Source organism: Typopeltis vanoorti, chromosome 2 (assembly GCF_054136105.1).
Source record: "Typopeltis vanoorti isolate ZY-2024b chromosome 2, IOZ_Tvanoo_1.0, whole genome shotgun sequence".
Taxonomy (NCBI): Eukaryota; Metazoa; Arthropoda; class Arachnida; order Uropygi; family Thelyphonidae; genus Typopeltis; species Typopeltis vanoorti.
The window spans coordinates 127,630,097-127,649,026 of record NC_143550.1 but is presented as its reverse complement, the minus strand read 5'-3'; the positions used below and the strand labels follow the sequence as shown (position 1 = coordinate 127,649,026).

Genomic DNA, 18,930 nt, shown 5'->3' with positions numbered 1-18,930 from the left:
TCTACACAGAAGACAAGAAATCACACAAATTTACAAAGAAAGGCTGAGATCCTTCTTCACTGTTCACACCTCATTCTCAGTGATGGACTGTGTATGCCCAGAATTTGGGAAGTTGTTGTCAATAATTGTATTACTTCATTTTTTTTTATATACTCATACACACATACCACTACATCAGATAGTCTGAAATAGCCATCCCTGAAAGCCTTAGAATTTAAATAAATTGAACTGTGAAAAATTCTTAAGTATATTGTTTCCTTTTAGCATATTTAGTAAAAGTGAGAATTTTTAATAATATTGAAACATTAAAACATTTTTCCTGTTGTTATGATTAGCCACTTTTTATGACTAGCTTATTCAAAAGAAGTGTTATGTAACATCATTAATGAGTTATTTTCTTTCTTCTACCAAGATACAACAAACATAAATATTTGTAATATTTGTCTTATTATTATTATTAATTTAAATCAGAAATCCTTAACTGAAATAACTTAAACCTGTAACATTCCTTTTGCATACCATGCTTTGCATCTAGAGGGATAGAATTTTCACTTTGCTCCATTATTGCATTTCTTTCTCTTTGAGCAAGAAATACAAATATCTACATATTTTTTTTCTCTCCCAGTCATTAACTTTATTGCCCAACTTAATCAGTTTCTGCTGAATGTATTTTCTCCAGCTAAATGAATGAGCACTGCTATCTGACTTTGATAATCATTGTACTGTTTTCAAACAAAAATTCTCTGAGCTAATTTTACTTCCTCTTTATTCATTCTTTCTATATTTCTATTTTAAACAAACTTTTTTTTTTTATGAATTTCCTAAAAATTACAGCCTTAAGATATTCCAGTCTTCAGCATTAATAAGTCTTCTTTTATCTTTAACCGTAGATTGAACATCTTGTTTTGTTTGGGATAAACATTAAAAGTAATCCTTTCTGTTAAAATGTTAATTGATACAACTTTAAAGTCTAGGTTTTTTTTTTTCCCCCGATTATGTGGTAATAAGTAAAGTTTCTGAGGAGATGGTGAATAAATGGACTCACTGTTTTGCAGAAATCATTAATAGTTTTCATTTGTTGTAGCATTAATTTGGTAGGTTGTGTATGTGTGTGGTGTGTGTGGAGAGAGAGGGAGAGATCTAAAAAAAGTTAAATTAGTTATGTATATCTAGTTGTGAAATGAAGCTTGTTACTCTTTGTTAATTAATTACATGTGCATGCACAAACAGGTGTTTTTTTTTTTTTTTTGTTTAGTACTATAAACCTGAGATTTCAGAAATAAGCTTGGGTAAAAATTTCCTGGCAAGATTAAAAACCAGATCTCCTAACAAAAAGATCTGATTTATATGCTGTTCTGAATGCATTGAAAGTGTTGATGTGCAATGAGGTAGGAAATAACAACAAGGAAATAAATGCCCTTGCCTAGGCAGGCATCCAAGGAATTTTAAAAACATCTTTGGAAAATTTTTATTATGTTATTTATTTCCATTTTGTGTAATCTTCTTTAGATACGAAAAATGGTTGGAGCAGCAGTGGCAGTTGGTCAAGGAAAAATATCTTTAGATAACATTTGTTGGATGCTAAATAATCCATCCTACAGTAACTGGAACCAATCAATAGATATTGCACCTGCTTGCGGACTCTATTTAACTCATGTGGAATATGCCAAAGAAGGTATTGATTTATATGTGTATATGTATTTTATATATTCCTGAACTGTCTTTTAAAATATCATAAATCTTGTTAGGATGAAATTTGCAGTTCATGTTCCTCAAAATTATAATTGAAATTAACATTCACACATATCCAAAAGAGGGGGGGGGGCCAAGACAACCATATTTTTGATGAGCATAATTTCATAGTTAATAATATTCAGTATTATGTGACTAGATTTGGCATATGAAAATTACTTCAGAGGATGCTTAAGGGTCAAAGCTGTATAACTGAGAGGAGACCTCCACATAGCCTTTAAAGGAATGCGGAGAAACGACCAGGGCTTCTGACCTAATGTCCAATCCTCACCTTATCGTGATGCACCCTGTTGGGTATCTACCTGGATACTGAACGAACAAGGATGGGCTGGCAATTTGGGATTTAGCCAACCAAATTGTATTTTTATTGGCTTAAACCAAAATACAAAATGATGGTACAACATGACAAAATTTCATGCCAGCTGGGGTATCGCCGGTTAAACAAGGCCCCCATTGTTTTTGCCAGGGAACCAGGGCGAAAAGCGAAAAGTCAGCTATTGGAACAAATCTGGAAACACACACCCCAACTCAACATCACCAGAGTTAAAGATCGGTACTATCAACATAAGAAGCCTGAACAGCAAAGAAATGGAGCTAGCTGAGGAATTATATAAATACCAGATCGACATAATAGGGGTGACTGAAACAAAAAAGACAAAAACTGGTAAGATCTTTCTCACCAATTTTCTTAGCAATATATACAAAATGTTATATTCAGGCAATGACAATCAAGGAAAAGAAGGAGTAACCATAGTATTCAACACTAAATATGAGGCTAATCTTCTTGACTGGCAGGCAGTCTCAAGTAGAGTATATGGACAAATTTGAGAATGGGGAACTGGACAATGAGACTTATTTGTGCCTATGGTCCCACAGAAAGTTCTACTAAGGTAGTAGTGGAGGAATTTTTTCAGGCTTTAGAAAAAGAAACTGACACAATGAAAAAGGAAAAGTTAGTCCTTGTTGGGGATTTAAATAACAGAGTAGGAAATTATTGTCAGACATACAAAAATATTTTGGAAAAATTTGGAGAAAAGAACATAACTAATAATAATGTCAAATATCTGTTGGATTTCTGCTCAGGACATGGACTGGTTATTACTAACATAACGTTCCAACATAAAAATGTGCACAAATTCACATGGAGAGAAGAGGCAAGGAAAAAGAAAAGTCTCATTGACTGTTATTGTTGATAGTGATGTTTTCTCCCTGGTGCAGGATACCAGTGTGTACAGAGGATTTGAAATTGGAAGTGATCACCATTTAGTCTTGAGCAGGATAAAACTAAATTTCATATTGAAAAGAAGAACATGCAAGAAAGTTTTAAAGAGAATAAAAGTTGAGCATCTCTTAGATGTAAACTGTAGACTAAAATACACAAATATCATTCAAGAAAATATGAAAGAGTTTGAGAACAGCAACCAAACTTTGGAAATTCAGTGGCAAACCTTGAAGAAAACCCTGATTGATTCAGCTAGAGAGGCATGTGGTGAAGTTGTCAGCAAGGATAGAAAAAGAAAGTTAAAGAAGCAGTGAAGGAAAGAAGAAAGCATATCAAAAGTTCCTGGCAAATAAGTCTGCTTGTGCTCTTAGAGAATACAGAGGCAAATGTAAGAAAGCCAAACACTGTGTAAAACTGGCTAAACAAAAGTCAGGGGGGACTTGGGCAAGAACATAGAAAATAAATATCAAGAAGATGGCAAGATATTCTGGAGGTTGTTGAAGAAGCTTAGGAATGGAGGAGAGAGTGCTGTAAAAGGAGTTAGAGATGATAAAGGTGACATGAAAATGGGAGAAAAAGATATCCTTGAAGTATGGAGTAAGTACTTCGAAAAATTGCTAAATGAAACAAGCAGTGATAGCACAGTGGTAAAAACACTCAACAGGCATACAGTCAGGAATACATATCCATACTTGAAGTAGAAAAAGCCATCAAAGGCTTGAAATGTGGAAAGGCAGCAGGAGTAGATGATATTCGACCAGAAATGCTGAAGTATAGTGGTATAAAAGTCTTACAGTGGCTGCACTGCATAGTTCAGAATGCCTGGACCGAGGGACGAATTCCCAGTGATTGGAGTTGAGCTCTCCTAGTACCCGTATATAAAAAGGAAAATAAAACTGAATGTGAGAACAGAGGTATTTCCCTACTGAGTGTTCCTGGTAAGATTTATGTAAGTATGCTTGAGAAATGGTTGAGAAGAATTGTGGAAGAAAAGCTTGGTGAAGAACAAGCTGGATTCAGGTCAAATAGAGGCTATCAGGATCAGATTTTCACTTTACGACAAATAGTGGAGAAATTATGGGAATATATCAAAGATCTGTATTTAAGTTTTGTCGATTTGGAAAGGGCATATGACAAGGTGCCAAGAGAGAAGCTATTCAATACGCTACAGTTATATGGTGTCAATGGAACATTATATCAAGCAATACTTAGTCTTTATTTGAGTTGTAAGTCAGCAGTTAGAATTGAAAGAAGTAGAGGAAGATGGTTTAATGTTAAATCTGGTGTCAGACAAGGATGTACATAATCCCCTCTCTTATTATCTGGATCACATTATGAAGGAAAGTGGTATTAAACATGATATCAAAATTGGAGATGTTAATGTCAGCTCTTTGCTTTATGTGGACAATGTTATACTTCTAAATAAATCCACTACAAGTCTGCAAGATTCTCTGACTAAAATGAATAACTATTGTAATAGATATATGAAGGTCAGCAATAAAAAAGTCAAAGACAATGAAAATAGGCAGAATCATTGAAAATGTCAACTCGATTGTAAACGGAGAACCTGTGGAACAAGTAAAACATTTCAGCTACTTAGGGAAGATTTTAGTGAAGATGGTAAATTAAATATGGAAATACACAACAGAATCAACAAAGCTGGTATGGTAGGAAGTCAATTGAATAAATTCATATGGAATAAGAGAGAAATTAGTTGGAACAGTAAATTAGCTGTATACAAGACAGTGTTCAAACCAGTTTTAACTTATGGATCTGAGAGTTGGGTCAGAAGTAAAACACTTGACTAAAGACTGCAGATATGAGAGTCCTGAGAAAGATTTAGGGGCATGAACTGATGGCATCAATGGCAATAACATATTAAAAATGAGGATGTTAGGAAAGAACTTGACATTGTCAGCATCCAGGAATGCATTAACAGAACGGGCGAGGAAAGATTAGCAAAACAAGTGTTCTCTGCCAGGTTGGCAGGAAGACGACCCAGAAGAAGACCAAGATATAGGTGGATTGATACGGTACAAAGTGCCTTAGACAATAGAAATATAAGATCTGATAATGTTGGCGTCTTGACAAGTAACAGACTGATTTGGAGGAAAATTGTAGATAGGAAGTTAGTAATGATGTAAATTTTTCATGTTGTACTATTATATCATGTACACCCCTTGAGGGTACATGGCAGGAATTTGATGATAATGAAATTACTTTAGGTTACATATTTAAAAATCATAACTGCTTGAATTCAAGCACAGAAGTGAATATTTTATTAAAATTCTTTGTTTATTTTAATCATTTATATGAAAATACTGATCTTTTGACACAGGAAAAGTAATTTATAAAAATAGAAGAATGGATTCATACAGCATAAATGTAACATTATATTAAGCAATACTTAGTTTGTATTTGAGTTCGTAATTCAGCAGTTAGAATTCAAGAAGATACAGGAAGATGGTTTGATGTTAAATCAGGTGTCAGACAAGAGTGCACATTATCTCTGCTGTTATTGATCCTCTATATGGATCAGCAACTTAAATAAAAGTATAGACTATGTATTGATCTATATAATGTTCCATTTACCTCATATAACTGTAGTGTTTGAAAAGCTTTCCTCTGGGCACTTTATCGTATGCCTTTCCAAAATCTACAAAACTTAAGTAGATCCTTGTCATATTCTCATGATTTCTCAACTAGTGCTGTAAAGTGAAAATCTGACCTTGACAAATTCTTTTGGCCTGAACCCAGGTTGTTTATCTTAAAGTTTCTCTTCCACAATTTTTCTCAACCTCTTTTCAAGTATGCTTGCACAAATCTTACTTGGAACACTTAGTAGAGAAAATTTTCTGTAATTCTCGTGTTCAGCTTTTTTTTCCTTTTTTGTTGATAGGAACTGTGAGAACCCTACTTTGGTTATCTGGAATTCAACCTTATGACCAAGCCCTCTGAATTATGCAATGTAGCCACTGCAAAATTCCATATTTGAGCATTTCTAGTCAAATATCATCTACTCCAGCGGCCTTTTTCAAGTTTTTGAAAATGGCTTTTTCTATCTCGAGTTTTCATATGTACTCCTGTTTGTAATTCTCTTTAAAAATTTTTTACTACTGTTCTACTTCGTTTAACAGTTTCTCAAAGTAATTACTCCACACATGTAGGATATCTTTAGTTTTCATGTCACCTTTATCGTCTTTGATTCTTTTACAATACTCTTTCCTCTATTTCTAACTTTTTCAATGCAATACAGAACATTTTGCAACCTTCCTGTATTTATTTTCTATATTCTTTTTGAAGTCTTTTAATGACTTTTCTTTAGCTATTTTTACACATAGAATAGCTGTCTTATTATTGTTATTATTCATGACACCTCCAAGGAGTCCGAAGACTCATTGTGGGCTTATATTTTTCTCTGTATTCTTTTAGGACATCTACCAACTTATCAACTTATTTGCTAGGAACTTTTGGTATGCTCTCTTCTTTTCCACAATCACTTTTTTAACTTCTTGTGTTCACCATGGCATTCTTATTTTTAAGAGGTTGAGACTATTCTTGTAGACAACTTTTACCACATACCTCCCTAGCTGAATCAGTCAATGTTTTCTTCAGAATTTGCCACCAAGACTAAGGTTTGATTCTTGTTTTCAAACTGCTACATTTTTGGTCCTCTGACCTCCTTACCAGCCAGGATGTATATATACTTTCAGCAAAACCTGGATATAATGCGTATAATCTGTTGAAAGAACATGGATAAGAAGTACAAATTGACCCGCATATCCATTACAAGGTGCAATAATCCTTCACGCTGAGGAGAACACTTACCAGATTAACTCGCATGCTACTCCTCTATGCCTATAGCACAAAATGCAGTTCCTTGCTCTATGCTGGGTAACTGGAATCGTTTTTTTAGACAGACTAAATACCTACAAATTCTTCTTTTTTTTTCTACTTCTTTTATCATCTAATTATTGTTTATAATGGTAGGACAAAATAAGAGATCCTTTCATACTTTCTTCACTTAAATATTGTATTATCATGTTGGAAATGCAATATCATTATCAATTTTTTGTGCTGATTTTGTCTAATCGCTTAGTTGACAACACATTTTATTTGTTCTCAAAGAACTTGATTTAAGATAATTTTTGTAAAACAATTATTTTATAATTTAATTAAATTCTGAATATATAAACAGCCCCATATGTTCCAGAATTAAGCAGTGTTTATTTTATTTTATTTTTAAATTCGTAATCATATTTCGAAGAATACTTCAAAGGTTGCTCAAAGGTCTGCACTTTTACGATTTTGCTTCTAGGAAACTATACAAAAATCTTTAATCATATCGTGAAACAAATAATCTATATAACATAATGTGTGCTTTAGCAATTCTTGGTTTCCCAGAATTGCTCATTACAAATTGAAATAAATGATTATGAAGTAAATTGTCATATATATATATATTCTGCTATTTTAAATACTATGTGACAATTTCGAAGTAGTGATACTCCCACTTGCATTTTCTGCCCTATGAAAAGGGCAGAATCATCCTGAAAGATGCAATTTGTCATTACAATAACCTGGTCTCTGATAGTAGGCAGCAATTCTAAAATTTTTTGCTACACTTGTGCATTCAGTGAACTTTTTGTGAAATGCAAGTGACCAACATCATGTTGATATGACATGCAGCCCCAGATCATCTGAATGGCTGAGAATTTGACTGTTGACACCAGACAGTAAGGGTTGAATTTTTTTCCTGATTTTCTTCAAACTATCTGCTGTCGGCACCCTTCAGGTTTTAAACTTTTTCTCAGAAAAAAAATTACTCTTTTCCACTGATCAGTGGTCATTTGGCATGCTTTTTTTGGCATCAATTTAACTGAACCAATCTAATTTTTTTTTGGTTAACAAGGGCTTCTTTTTAAGGTGCCTGGCTATCAGTCTCTGTCGAATGCATCTTCTCCTGACAGTTACAGAGCTTACCACAACTCCTGTTTGTTCTTCCCCATCCCGTTTCAGTTCTTCAGATGACACATAGTGATTCTTGAGGCAGAGCTGCTTTATAACTCGATCTTGGCATGGTGTAGACAATGGCTTTCTTCCTGTCCCCTTCTTCCTTTCAGCAGATCTGGTTTTCTTCATTTTCAACAGCAGCTGTATCACAGTAGATTGACTATATGACACCCTTTTAGCTATTTCATGAGAGGAATAGTCTTCTCTTTTCAAAGAGCTTGAATCACACTTTTTCTGTGAGGTTAACTGCACTTAACTAGCCATAGTAATCTTAGCATGAAAATGTGAAAACCAGCTGTTGCTGTCTATTTATAGCATAAAAAATTTTTGATGCAATAGCAGCAACTATTACATTATACAGAAACCTGTGGGATGATAGATGATGCAATACAACAAAATATCTAATGATAAACAAATGAAATGACCATTTAACTACTAGAAACTATATTTATGTAAGGTGATGTGGTTTCTATGAACATGAGTGTATATATGGCCTCTGTAGCTCAGATGTATACTGGGGCAGGGGTTTGAATCTTATTGCTTTGCATGAGTTTCCAGAGAAATCATATTCAAAGAGTTCCAGAAATAGACATGGAATTTTATAATGATAACAGAATTAGGTAATATTTACATAGAATAAAATTCCTGTAAGTTTTATTATGTAATTAAATATGAGACAGTTGTTGTAATTGCACAAAGAAAATTTAATTTTTTTTTTCCTTTTCCCTACAGATTTAGAGTTTTATGATGTTTCATGTAATGAAAGTTAGCTTCACTGAAGAGTGAAATACACCAGAAGAATAAATTAATTTTTTAAATGAAATTTTTGTTTATATAATAATTTTATATTAGGAATTCTGAAGGAAAAGAAAAAAAAAATTCATAAAGGGAAAAATTTTTTTCCCTTATCTTTATAAAAAATGTCCTTAATAAAAGCTGTAAGCAATATAAAAGTTTAATAAAGATATTCTTTTGATTCATGAGAGTAGTAAACAGAATGAAAATAATTAACAGTTATAAATCTTTCTGGAACATGAAACAACTCAGATAAAAATTATTTATTTTTTAAATGTATATTTTTTCATTAACAAAACATCATATTACAATAAAATTTTAAGTTTATTATTTTAATTGTACTAAATCATGTAATTGTAGAAATAGTGTAAATTTTAACATAAAGTGTTGCTAGTTACTTGATAGTGCATTGTGAGAAATGTTTTTGTGTTCTAAAGATTCCAATTTCAAATCCAATGAAAATATCAGCAGCAAAATAAAATTATTTTGTGCTTGTGTGATGTTTTGAGTGAATATTATAAAAATTTAATACAAATTGTTTGTAATACTCTCTGCATGTCCAACTCAGGATGCTGATTTTCGTAGCACACTCCACCACTTTGTTGCTATATGTTGGTGTGGAGCAAAAATTCACTTCCATATATCTAATCTACTGCAATATTTTTTTTTATCATCAAACAGCAACTGAGTCATTAATTAGAATAAAGATATAGTGCTAATGCTACTTTATTTTTGTAAAATGAAGAAATTTACTTAGCATGCCTAAATTATATCTTTTATATAATTATATCTAAAGATATAATTTAGGCATTCTAAGTAAATCTAAAGATATAACTATAAGCAGTGACACTTTTACAGTTGTATACATATCTTATTTGTCATCATCTTCTTTAACCATCATTGCTTTTTTTTTTTTTTTTTTGTGGTGGCTGCATGAAAGTTTTTTCAAAGTTGAGCTTAATTTTTTAACCATATTTTTAAAAAATAATCCAGCGATGTTATTTACAGTTGTGATGCTTATTTTTTTTACTTGAATTAATAGAGATTATGGATTTAAAATGCTCACTTTCAAAAATAACATTTCATTAAATTTTTTTTTTTTTTTTTTCAAAAATTAAAAATATGCAGAGCTATAATATAACACAGCTAACACAACTTAAATCTTAATGATAATGGCTTTTCCAGCAGAATGCTCCTTACACTCTGGTGGGAGTGAGGGGATTCTTATTTTGTAAAATAATTTTTTTAAAAAAATGTTATTCTATAACTCCAAATCCAGATCTTTTGAAAAAGACCTAGGTTTAATTCTTATCATGACAAGAGTAATCTCTTTATATGAACATTTTGCAATTGAAGGTGAATCATGATCTCATATGCAAGTAGCAGAATTTTTCACAAAATAGACAAATCAGTCAAATGACTAACAGGTATAAATACAGTGTAGTAGATTATCAGTGGTATAGTGTATATGGTGAAATTGTGCAATGTAGACAGTGGATCATGTAGTGTAGAGTGACTTCTTGAAATGGTCTTCAGATTTCATGGGGGTTCAAGGACTCAGTAGTAATAGTTATTATTACATGTGTTTTAAATTGATACAATGAAATTGAATTTTTCAATTCTTCACCAGCAGCATTGGAATTATAATGGTCATGTAATCACGTATTTCTTGGTTTGCATTTCCTCCTGGTAACCATGGGTTCTGATTTATGTACCAGAACTTTGTCCAGTCAAAATATTTTGAGCCTCTCCTGATTAATTTCAAAAATTCAGCTGTTTTACTAGACATCTCATTTGCTCCATTACTATGAAAAGCAAAGGCAAAAAAAAAAGTATTATTACACCGTCTCTTCAACAGTCAGTTTCTTTTTATATCTACTTGCTATTTGTAAATTGCTGGTCTAGATGGCAAATTGGATAGCATCTCTTTAGATGCTACACCTAACTCTATTAAATCTTAAAACATAGGATAAAGGATTAATTGAAAATATTCATACTGAAGGAAAGAAAGAAGATAAATAATAAAACAATTATTGTCTTATTTGAAAATTAGTTCCCAAGTATTAAAGATCATATTCAGTTTTGACAAAATTTAAATCATTAATAAAACAGTTTTAAGTTTCTTCTTCTTGAATATTCTGCAATTGAGCAGGTTCTTCTTTTAGTAGCAGAAACTTTCCTTCCACTCTCTTCTGTTCTGAGCCTTCTCTTTCAAGGTTGTGTACCTGTCTCCATTCAGCATGTCATCTAGTATTGTTTTCCTTACTCTTCCTCTGGGTCTTTTTCCGTCTATTTTTCCTTCAATGGCATCTCTGATGATTCCATTCCCTCTCAGAATATGTCCGATCCAGTTTCCCTTGCTTCTTTTTATCCTCCTTAACAGACTTCTTTCTTCTTCTTCTACTCTTTTTAAGACCTCTTTATTAGTTATTTTATCTGTCCATTTGATTTTTTCCATCCTTCTGCAAATCCACATCTCAAAGCTTTCCAAAATCCTAATTTCTTCTTTCTTCAATGTCCAAGTTTCAGCTGCATAGAGGACAACACTCCACACATAACATTTTATTAGTCTTTTCTTTAGGTTTCTATCCATGTTACTTCTGAATAAATTCCATTTTCTATTAAAGGCATCTCTTCCCATTGCTATTCTTGCTTTTATGTCACTTTTACATCTTCCATCACTGCTAATAATACTTCCTAGATATTTAAATGTCTTTACTTGATTCAATTTTTCCCCATTTCTTCTGATATCCATATTTGCCTCTTTCCTGCTATTTTCATTACCTTTGTTTTTCTGATGTTAATTTTCATTCCATAATTGATACAGGATTGCGGTAATCTGTTCAACAGATGTTGTAGTCCTATTTCAGTACTTGATAATAATGCCTTGTCATCTGCATATCTTATTGCAAATATCTATCTACCTCCAATCTTTATTCCTTCTTCTGAATTCTCCATTGCTTCTTTAAACATTGCTTCAGAATGCATGTTAAACAAAATATTGGTGACAGAGAACAGCCTTGTCTTACTCCTCGTCCAATGATACCTGGATCTGTTGTACCATATATGCCTCTCCTACCATGGTAGTTTGTCCCATATATAGTGAAATAATTAGCCTTCCGTCTTTCCAATCTATACCAATCTTTTCCATTACTTCCACCATCTTATCCCATTTTACAAAGGCAAAAGCTTTTTCAAAATCTATATAACAGATATTAACTTCTTTATTCACTTCCAGACTTCTTTCACTTATTACTATTAACAGTCCAATCGCATCTCTTGTTCCCCTACCCTTCCTGAAACCAAACTGATCTTCTCCAAGAAATTTTTCCACTTTAGATGCAATTCTTCATATTAAGATTCTCATCAGTGTTTTTGATGTATGAAAGAAGTCTGTCAGTTCCAGACTTCTTTCACTTACTACTATTAACAGTCCAATTGCATCTCTTGTTCCCCTACCCTTCCTGAAACCAAACTGATCTTCTCCAAGAAATTCTCCCACTTTAGATGCAATTCTTCGTGTTAAGATTCTCATCAGTGTTTTTGATGTATGGGAAATGAGGCTTATTGTTCTAAAATGCTTGCAGTTCACTGCATTACTTTTCTTTGGTATAGGTATAAATATTAAGGTCATAAAATCTTTTGGTAGTTCTCCTTTGTTATAAATTAAATTTAGTATTTTGGTTATTTCTTCAGTTCCTTTCTTCTGAAGTTGTTTCAGGAATTCTGCAGGTATTTCATCTATTATTCCTTCTGCCTTTCCACATTTTAGTTCTTTAATGGCCATTTCTACTTCTGTCTTCAAAATCTCTGGGCCTAGATCATCTCCATTTACCTTCTTTTAAGCTTATCACAGTGCAATACAATACAACCGATTAAAAAATTATGAAATATTTTAATCCAATATCTACAGTAACTGGGGAATTCTCTGGGGGGGGGGGGGGGGATAAAAGGCAGCCAGTGTCTCAAATATGACAGAATGAGAGTATCCCAAATATTTGACAGCATTTTGTCATCCTCTGTCTAAAGCAACAACAACACACACACAAAGACCATCTTGGGTTATAGCTGAAGAGTGTAATCCTAATATTTGAAATTTCTTGTTCTTATTAAATAAACTTGATCATTAACCTTGAAAATGCTGTTGTTGCATACTTGATTTATTATCATTATTACCAGAGACATCCAGGAAGTAAGGGCTCATTGAGGGGATTACACATCACTAGCTATCATACTTTTTCTTAAATTCACTGGAGGTGGTGAGTGCACTACCTGCACTCACCACCTCCAAAGGTAATTCATTCCAATCATGTACCACTCTGTTAGAGAAAAATCTAGCTCTCACCCCTTTCTGCAATGCATTCGTTCTCAATTTCCATAGATGTCCTCTTTCCCACCCTCCATAAAATTAAAATTTCCATCTGCTGGTCTCATGACCTTTTTTAGAAATTTGTAGGTCTATATCGTATTATTATAAATATTATGAAGAGAGACCTCCAGGGAGTAAGGAACTCATCAAGGGAGGCCATACTACTACTTGCATCCACTGTCATACCTGTTCTTGAATTCATTCACGCTACTTGCACACAACATCCAGTGGCAATCCATGCCAATCACACACTACTCTATGAGAGAAAAATCTAACCCTAACCACCTTCTTGACAGCATTCATTCTCAACTTCCATGGATGCCCTTGCATCCTTTCCCCACCTTCCATAAAATGAAAAATTCCATCTACTGAAATTCTGTATAATCCTTTCAGAAGTTTGTGTCAGTCATATCACTGCTCTTTCTCCTATGTGCTATTGTTTGCAGCCTACAAGTTCTCAATCTGTATTCCATACAGATTATGTTGTATACACCAGGTTGGTAGCAAGGGCTATTGTAACCCACTAAGCAACTAAGGTGATGCCTAGGAGCAGCAATTCTAGAGGGTGGTAAAATTGTATATCAACCATAAAAATACCGATTTTTGTTTTTATATTAACATATTTTCTTGAATATAGGATTTGCTTGAGGGTGGCATATACCAGAATAACAGTCCTGTTGGTAGCTCTTAGCAAAATGGACACCCATCAGTTCATAGGTTCGCAAACTCCCACAGGTTTTTCACACTAAAAATTCTGCAATAGCATCTGCTTAGATTTACATTGCTATATTTTTGGAAAAGTACGAAATAGTTTAATAATATTAATTTATGCGGCTCAGTTAAAATTTGTTATTTGTGATTCGGACTGCATGTATGTCAGGATTTTAGCATGGGGGGGAGAAATACTTTTCTTCCCCCCCTTTTGCACTTTTGTTCCAATATGTAATGCACTTCAAATGACCTCCAGTCACGTATCAGACAAGCTTGTAAATATTGGTACTCATACTGGCCACTGAATTAGAAATCTTTATGTAGATACACGTAAACGTCACACAGAATATATGCAAAATACAATACTTGGTCACATGCGTCACCACGTATTCTAGGCAACTTCTTAAGAATGCTGGTGGTGGTAATTGTCAGTAGTGTTGATCACAATGAGAAAAACAAATGATATTTCAGAGTTACATAAAGGGCTTATTGTGGGTGCCCATCTGGCTGGAGCCACGATTTTGAAAACAGCAGAACTGACCGCTTTCTTAAAAGGTGAGATAGCCTTGGTGTTTAATCAGTAGGAAAATAACCACATTCTTGTTTAAGAGTTGTAACTGTGGTCCTAAGACAGCTCGTTAGGAACAAGATCGGCATTGTCTGAGAAGGCTTGTATGGACAAAGAACTTCCTGTGTGCAGCAACTGACAGAAGCATTTAATAAAGGCTGTTCCCATCCCATAAATCACTAAACTGTACAGGGAATTGAAGAAGATCGGTATCAGCAGTTGCATGCCTATATGGAGGCCACTGGTTTCTACGAAGAACTGGAAAATTCGTCTATGGTGGTGACAGGAACACCGTGACTGCACCCTGGAAAACTTGAAAAAATTCATGTGATCTAATGATTCACAGTATATCTTGTTCTGCAGCTATGGTTGGCAGAGAGTTTGGTGGGAGTCCCATAAACAGTGAACCCAACTTGCCTTGTAAACATAACTCAAAGTTCTGGAGCTGGTGTCATGCTGTGGGGCATGTTCTGTTGGTACAGAACAGGTCTGATATTGCTGGAAGATTGGATTGTCCTCCAAGGAATGTCTGAACATTGTTGTCAATGAAGTCCATCCTGCAATGTTGACTTTTTATCCAGCAGGTGAAAGTTGTTTCATGGGCAATGCTACTGTCACTCAAGAATTGTTTTCAGCAGTAGTTCAGTGAGCATGACAGTGACTTCCATCATCTTCCCTGGCCATAGGAAATCTCGGATCTGAACCCAATTGGGAATGTATGGGATATCTTAGAAAAACAGATCTGGAAGCAAAATCTTCCAACAAATCTCATTCAGTTAAAGGATTGTCTGGAATTGAACAGCATATGTGCTGTAATTCAAGCTAAAGGAGGTCCAAGGAAGACGGAGCATAGAAAGCGATGTTGAAATACAAGTCAAGAACATGAAAATCATCCTTCAAATTCTTGGGTCGAATCAACCCAAGATAATAACTCCATTCAAAAAATCAAAGAATTCATTCGGCTGGTCAAAATTCCTAGATACTACATAAAACTGTTCAAAAGACTGGCATGAAAATGAATATTAAAAAGAGGGAAATATAATGAAGATTATATTATATTTTGTTTTTCATTTCTTTGAGTGAGGGCTATCCACGTGTGCAGTGTGTCATTTGCTGAACTTCTTATAAACTTTTATTTCAAATCAAACAGAATATCCATAATCTTAGTGAAAAAAACAGCATGAAAATCTGCCTGCCATTTTTAACTACCTATATGTGCAAGATAGCTTTTTTTTTTAGATATCATGCATGTATGGGTAGTTACACATTTTTAGATAGCTATGCATTTGATCCTGTTAGATTCCACCTCACACTAGCTTCAAACCCACTGCTACATAGAAAATTTTGCCAGCATAGGTTTTTTGTCCCGTAAACCCAAGATAATCGACCATAGAACCCACATTATTTCAGACAGTAACACCCTGTTAGGGTTAGGTACCAAGAGATGGCAGCACTTATTTGTTCCTCTCTTCATCGGTTGCCACTTATAATTAGTGATAGCCATGGGCCAGCTATCTCTGATTGGCTACCAGTAGAGACTGAACTGCTCACTCATTCTCCAAAAGCTAGCTAGGCCTCATCCTATAAGGGAATAAAAGGCATTAGCCGATTTTTTATTTGAAATATTTCATAGTTTTTTACCTAGTGTGTTGTGATAAGCCAGTAAATTGTTTTATTAATGCATAACCTGTAAAACAAATACATGTTTAAATATGCACATTAATTTATAGTAAATCATCACATCAAAAAATTAAATAAAAAATCATGGTAGAGAAAGGTAATTTGAAGTTAGAACTTCAAACGTTGACCTATGTGCAAACAGTGAATAGGATGGTACCTTAGTTCTGATTCAAATAACTGTACAGATAAATATGCCTTCGCCTCGAAACGGCTAGCTTGAATCTTGCCTTTTTTTTTTTCGTCACACGAGATTTCAACCAAGATATCTTTCCAGAAGTGTGATCTACGAAAAATGGGGTGGGGGGGATGTTCATCTTTGAAAAACTGAACATTCTTTAGCTAAGAGAAGAATCAAAATGTCACGTCGGTGCTCACTAAATTGAGTATACTGTAGTGAGTCATTGAATACCTGCTCTCTTATTACAAGAATCGGCTAAATTCGACCTGCTCTTAGTAGAATATTGTCAACCACTTATATTAGTCAAAAATATTCAAGAGGGAAAAAGTTGATAAATTTGCAGAGCTAAATTCAAGTAAAAGAATTACAGCATAGGGGAAAACCGTCGTTTTTTTTCTCCCCCTCTCATATGATTTTAGTAAACAACTTCGCTCAACCGATTTCGAACAAACTCGGGTGATGCGACTTACAGAAGCTTTTATATATATATATATATATATATATATATATATATATATATATATATATATATAAAGAAATGGGGGTCCCAATGCAGTTTTTGCATTCCTTTGTTTTAGTTAGATATTTCTGAGATCTTTAATCACATTCGAAACAACTCATATTCCAAATCTGGTAGAAATTGGTATTTCTTATGCTGTTTAAGGTACTCTTGTCATCTTCAACCGATTTATGCCACTTATTATTGGAACGTTTTACTACTTCTCTAAAAAAAAAGTGACAGCTCATTAAAAAAATCTTCCAAGCTAAGGCGGTTGATTAAGTAGGAAGTTGCTACAATTTAGAAGCGGCTATTTGATGATATTGCTGTTTTGATTGTCAAGAATGCATTCCACACTGAAAATAGTGTCATTGCTGCATTTACAGTGGTATACTATTCGAAATTCGAGTACCATTTGTGTGTCATTGTGGTACTACTCGAATTTCAGAGTGGAACCAAACATGACTACCTAGCCTGCTTCCAGTCAATCAGACTGCACGATTGCTGGAAACGGGCTGGTGGAGAGATATCCTGGTATGGGGATTGTTCTCATGGACATCACTGGGTCCTCTCATCGCCATTGAACATACCTTGACTTGTAATTCTCCGAAGATTGTTTCGGACCAAGTATTGCCCTACTTGGTGACAATGTGTCCATTGGATTTAGACTCTTCCAGTAAAACAACATCCTATGCAAAAAGACTCGCATTGTTCAAGGTTGGTTCGAAGAGTATATCCAACTTGCCTAATTCTCCAGATTTGAATCGCACAAACATTTGTAGATGTTTGTGCGATTCAATTGTGCGAAACATATGGAACACAGTATCCACTGGTCGAAGCCAGTATCTCGCTCACTCGCTGATCTCTTGAACTTTATTCTGTCTAGTTGGTCGAGAATACAGTTACCTTGGCCAAGGAAACTCAGCACACTACTAGAAGGTGGTCACAATGCAGTGGTGCACCCAGGGGGGGGGGGTGCCAAGGGGCCCTGAAGTAGCTCTCAGGTGGACTGAGCGCTACTTCGTTTGCCTGAGCCTGGCCAGAGGAGATCACGGGTATCGTGTATTGGCAATCACTGCAGATGCTCAGTCATAGGTCGTATGCAATGCGTAGTGTCTATTCTCAAATCGTCTGCTCAACTTGCCCCTCCCCCAAGATTAAATCCTGAGTGTGCCACTGGGCCCATGAATGTATTAAAAAACTAATGTCAGTAATGCATGCAGCAGCTTCTAAATTACAATCAGTCTTCTGCTTCCTCAGTACAGAACTCTTTTTTTTACTTATGGGAATGTTTATGAGAAAGAGAATACATAAAAGCCCTTAGCAAATCTCGCTTATACGAGATTCTATAAGTCCGGGAAAAAGTGAAGAAAACAATTTTTTGGGGACAAACATTTTTTTATTTTTCAATATAGTCTCCTTTGAGGTCTATACACTTAGTCCAACGATGCTCGAGTTTTTTTGATCCCGTCCATAAGTGTGATTTGTCCAACTCTTCAAAGTAGGCAGTTGTCTCGGCTATCACCTCATCGTTTGATGAAAATCTCTTTCCTGCCAGCCATTTTTTCATATTTGGAAACAGATAGTAGTCCGAGGGAGCCAAATCTGGAGGGGGGGGGGTGCGAAAGGACTTCGTAGCGTAAATCGAACAATTTTGCACAGTTCACACGTTGACGCTTTTGATCCAGTGTGAGCAAACGCGGCGCCCATCTTGCAGATAGTTTCTCATATGTAAATGTTCATATAAAATATTATGTATGCGGTCATTTGAGATTCCCACAGCCTTAGCAATTTCACGCACCTTCACTCTTCTATCATCCATCACCATGTCATGGATTTTTTCAATAATTTCTGTAGTAGTGACCTCAACAGGGCGTCCAGAACGTTCAGCGTTACTTGTGCTAATATGGCCACTTGAAAGTTATTAAACCACTTATAAACCGTTCCAATCGAAGATGCAGACTCACCATAATGTTTATCAAGTTTAACTTTGGTTTCCTGAGCAGTTTTGCTTTTCAAAAAGTAATGTTTAATCACTAGGCGAAAAATTCTTTCTCATCCATTTTTCACAAATCACGGTAATTGATCGATTCAAATGAACGCTAAACACTGAGTAATAGATCTATCTGACTGAAACGTTGTG

The 18,930-nt window shown here is 34.5% G+C and overlaps 1 protein-coding gene across 3 annotated transcripts in view; it reads left to right on the top strand.

Moving 5' to 3' along the window:
* LOC150109420 (tRNA pseudouridine synthase-like 1) overlaps nucleotides 1-9,224 on the top strand; it is a 91,501-nt gene extending 82,277 nt beyond the window's left edge. For all 3 annotated transcript variants that reach the window (XM_090408102.1, XM_090408094.1, XM_090408087.1), the window contains exons 6-7: nucleotides 1,510-1,675; nucleotides 8,720-9,224. In XM_090408102.1, coding sequence (XP_090264228.1) covers nucleotides 1,510-1,675; nucleotides 8,720-8,757 — 204 coding nt within the window. In that variant the 3' untranslated portion in view covers nucleotides 8,758-9,224. The remainder of the gene's footprint in view (nucleotides 1-1,509; nucleotides 1,676-8,719) is intronic.
* The last annotated feature ends 9,706 nt before the right edge of the window (nucleotides 9,225-18,930 follow it).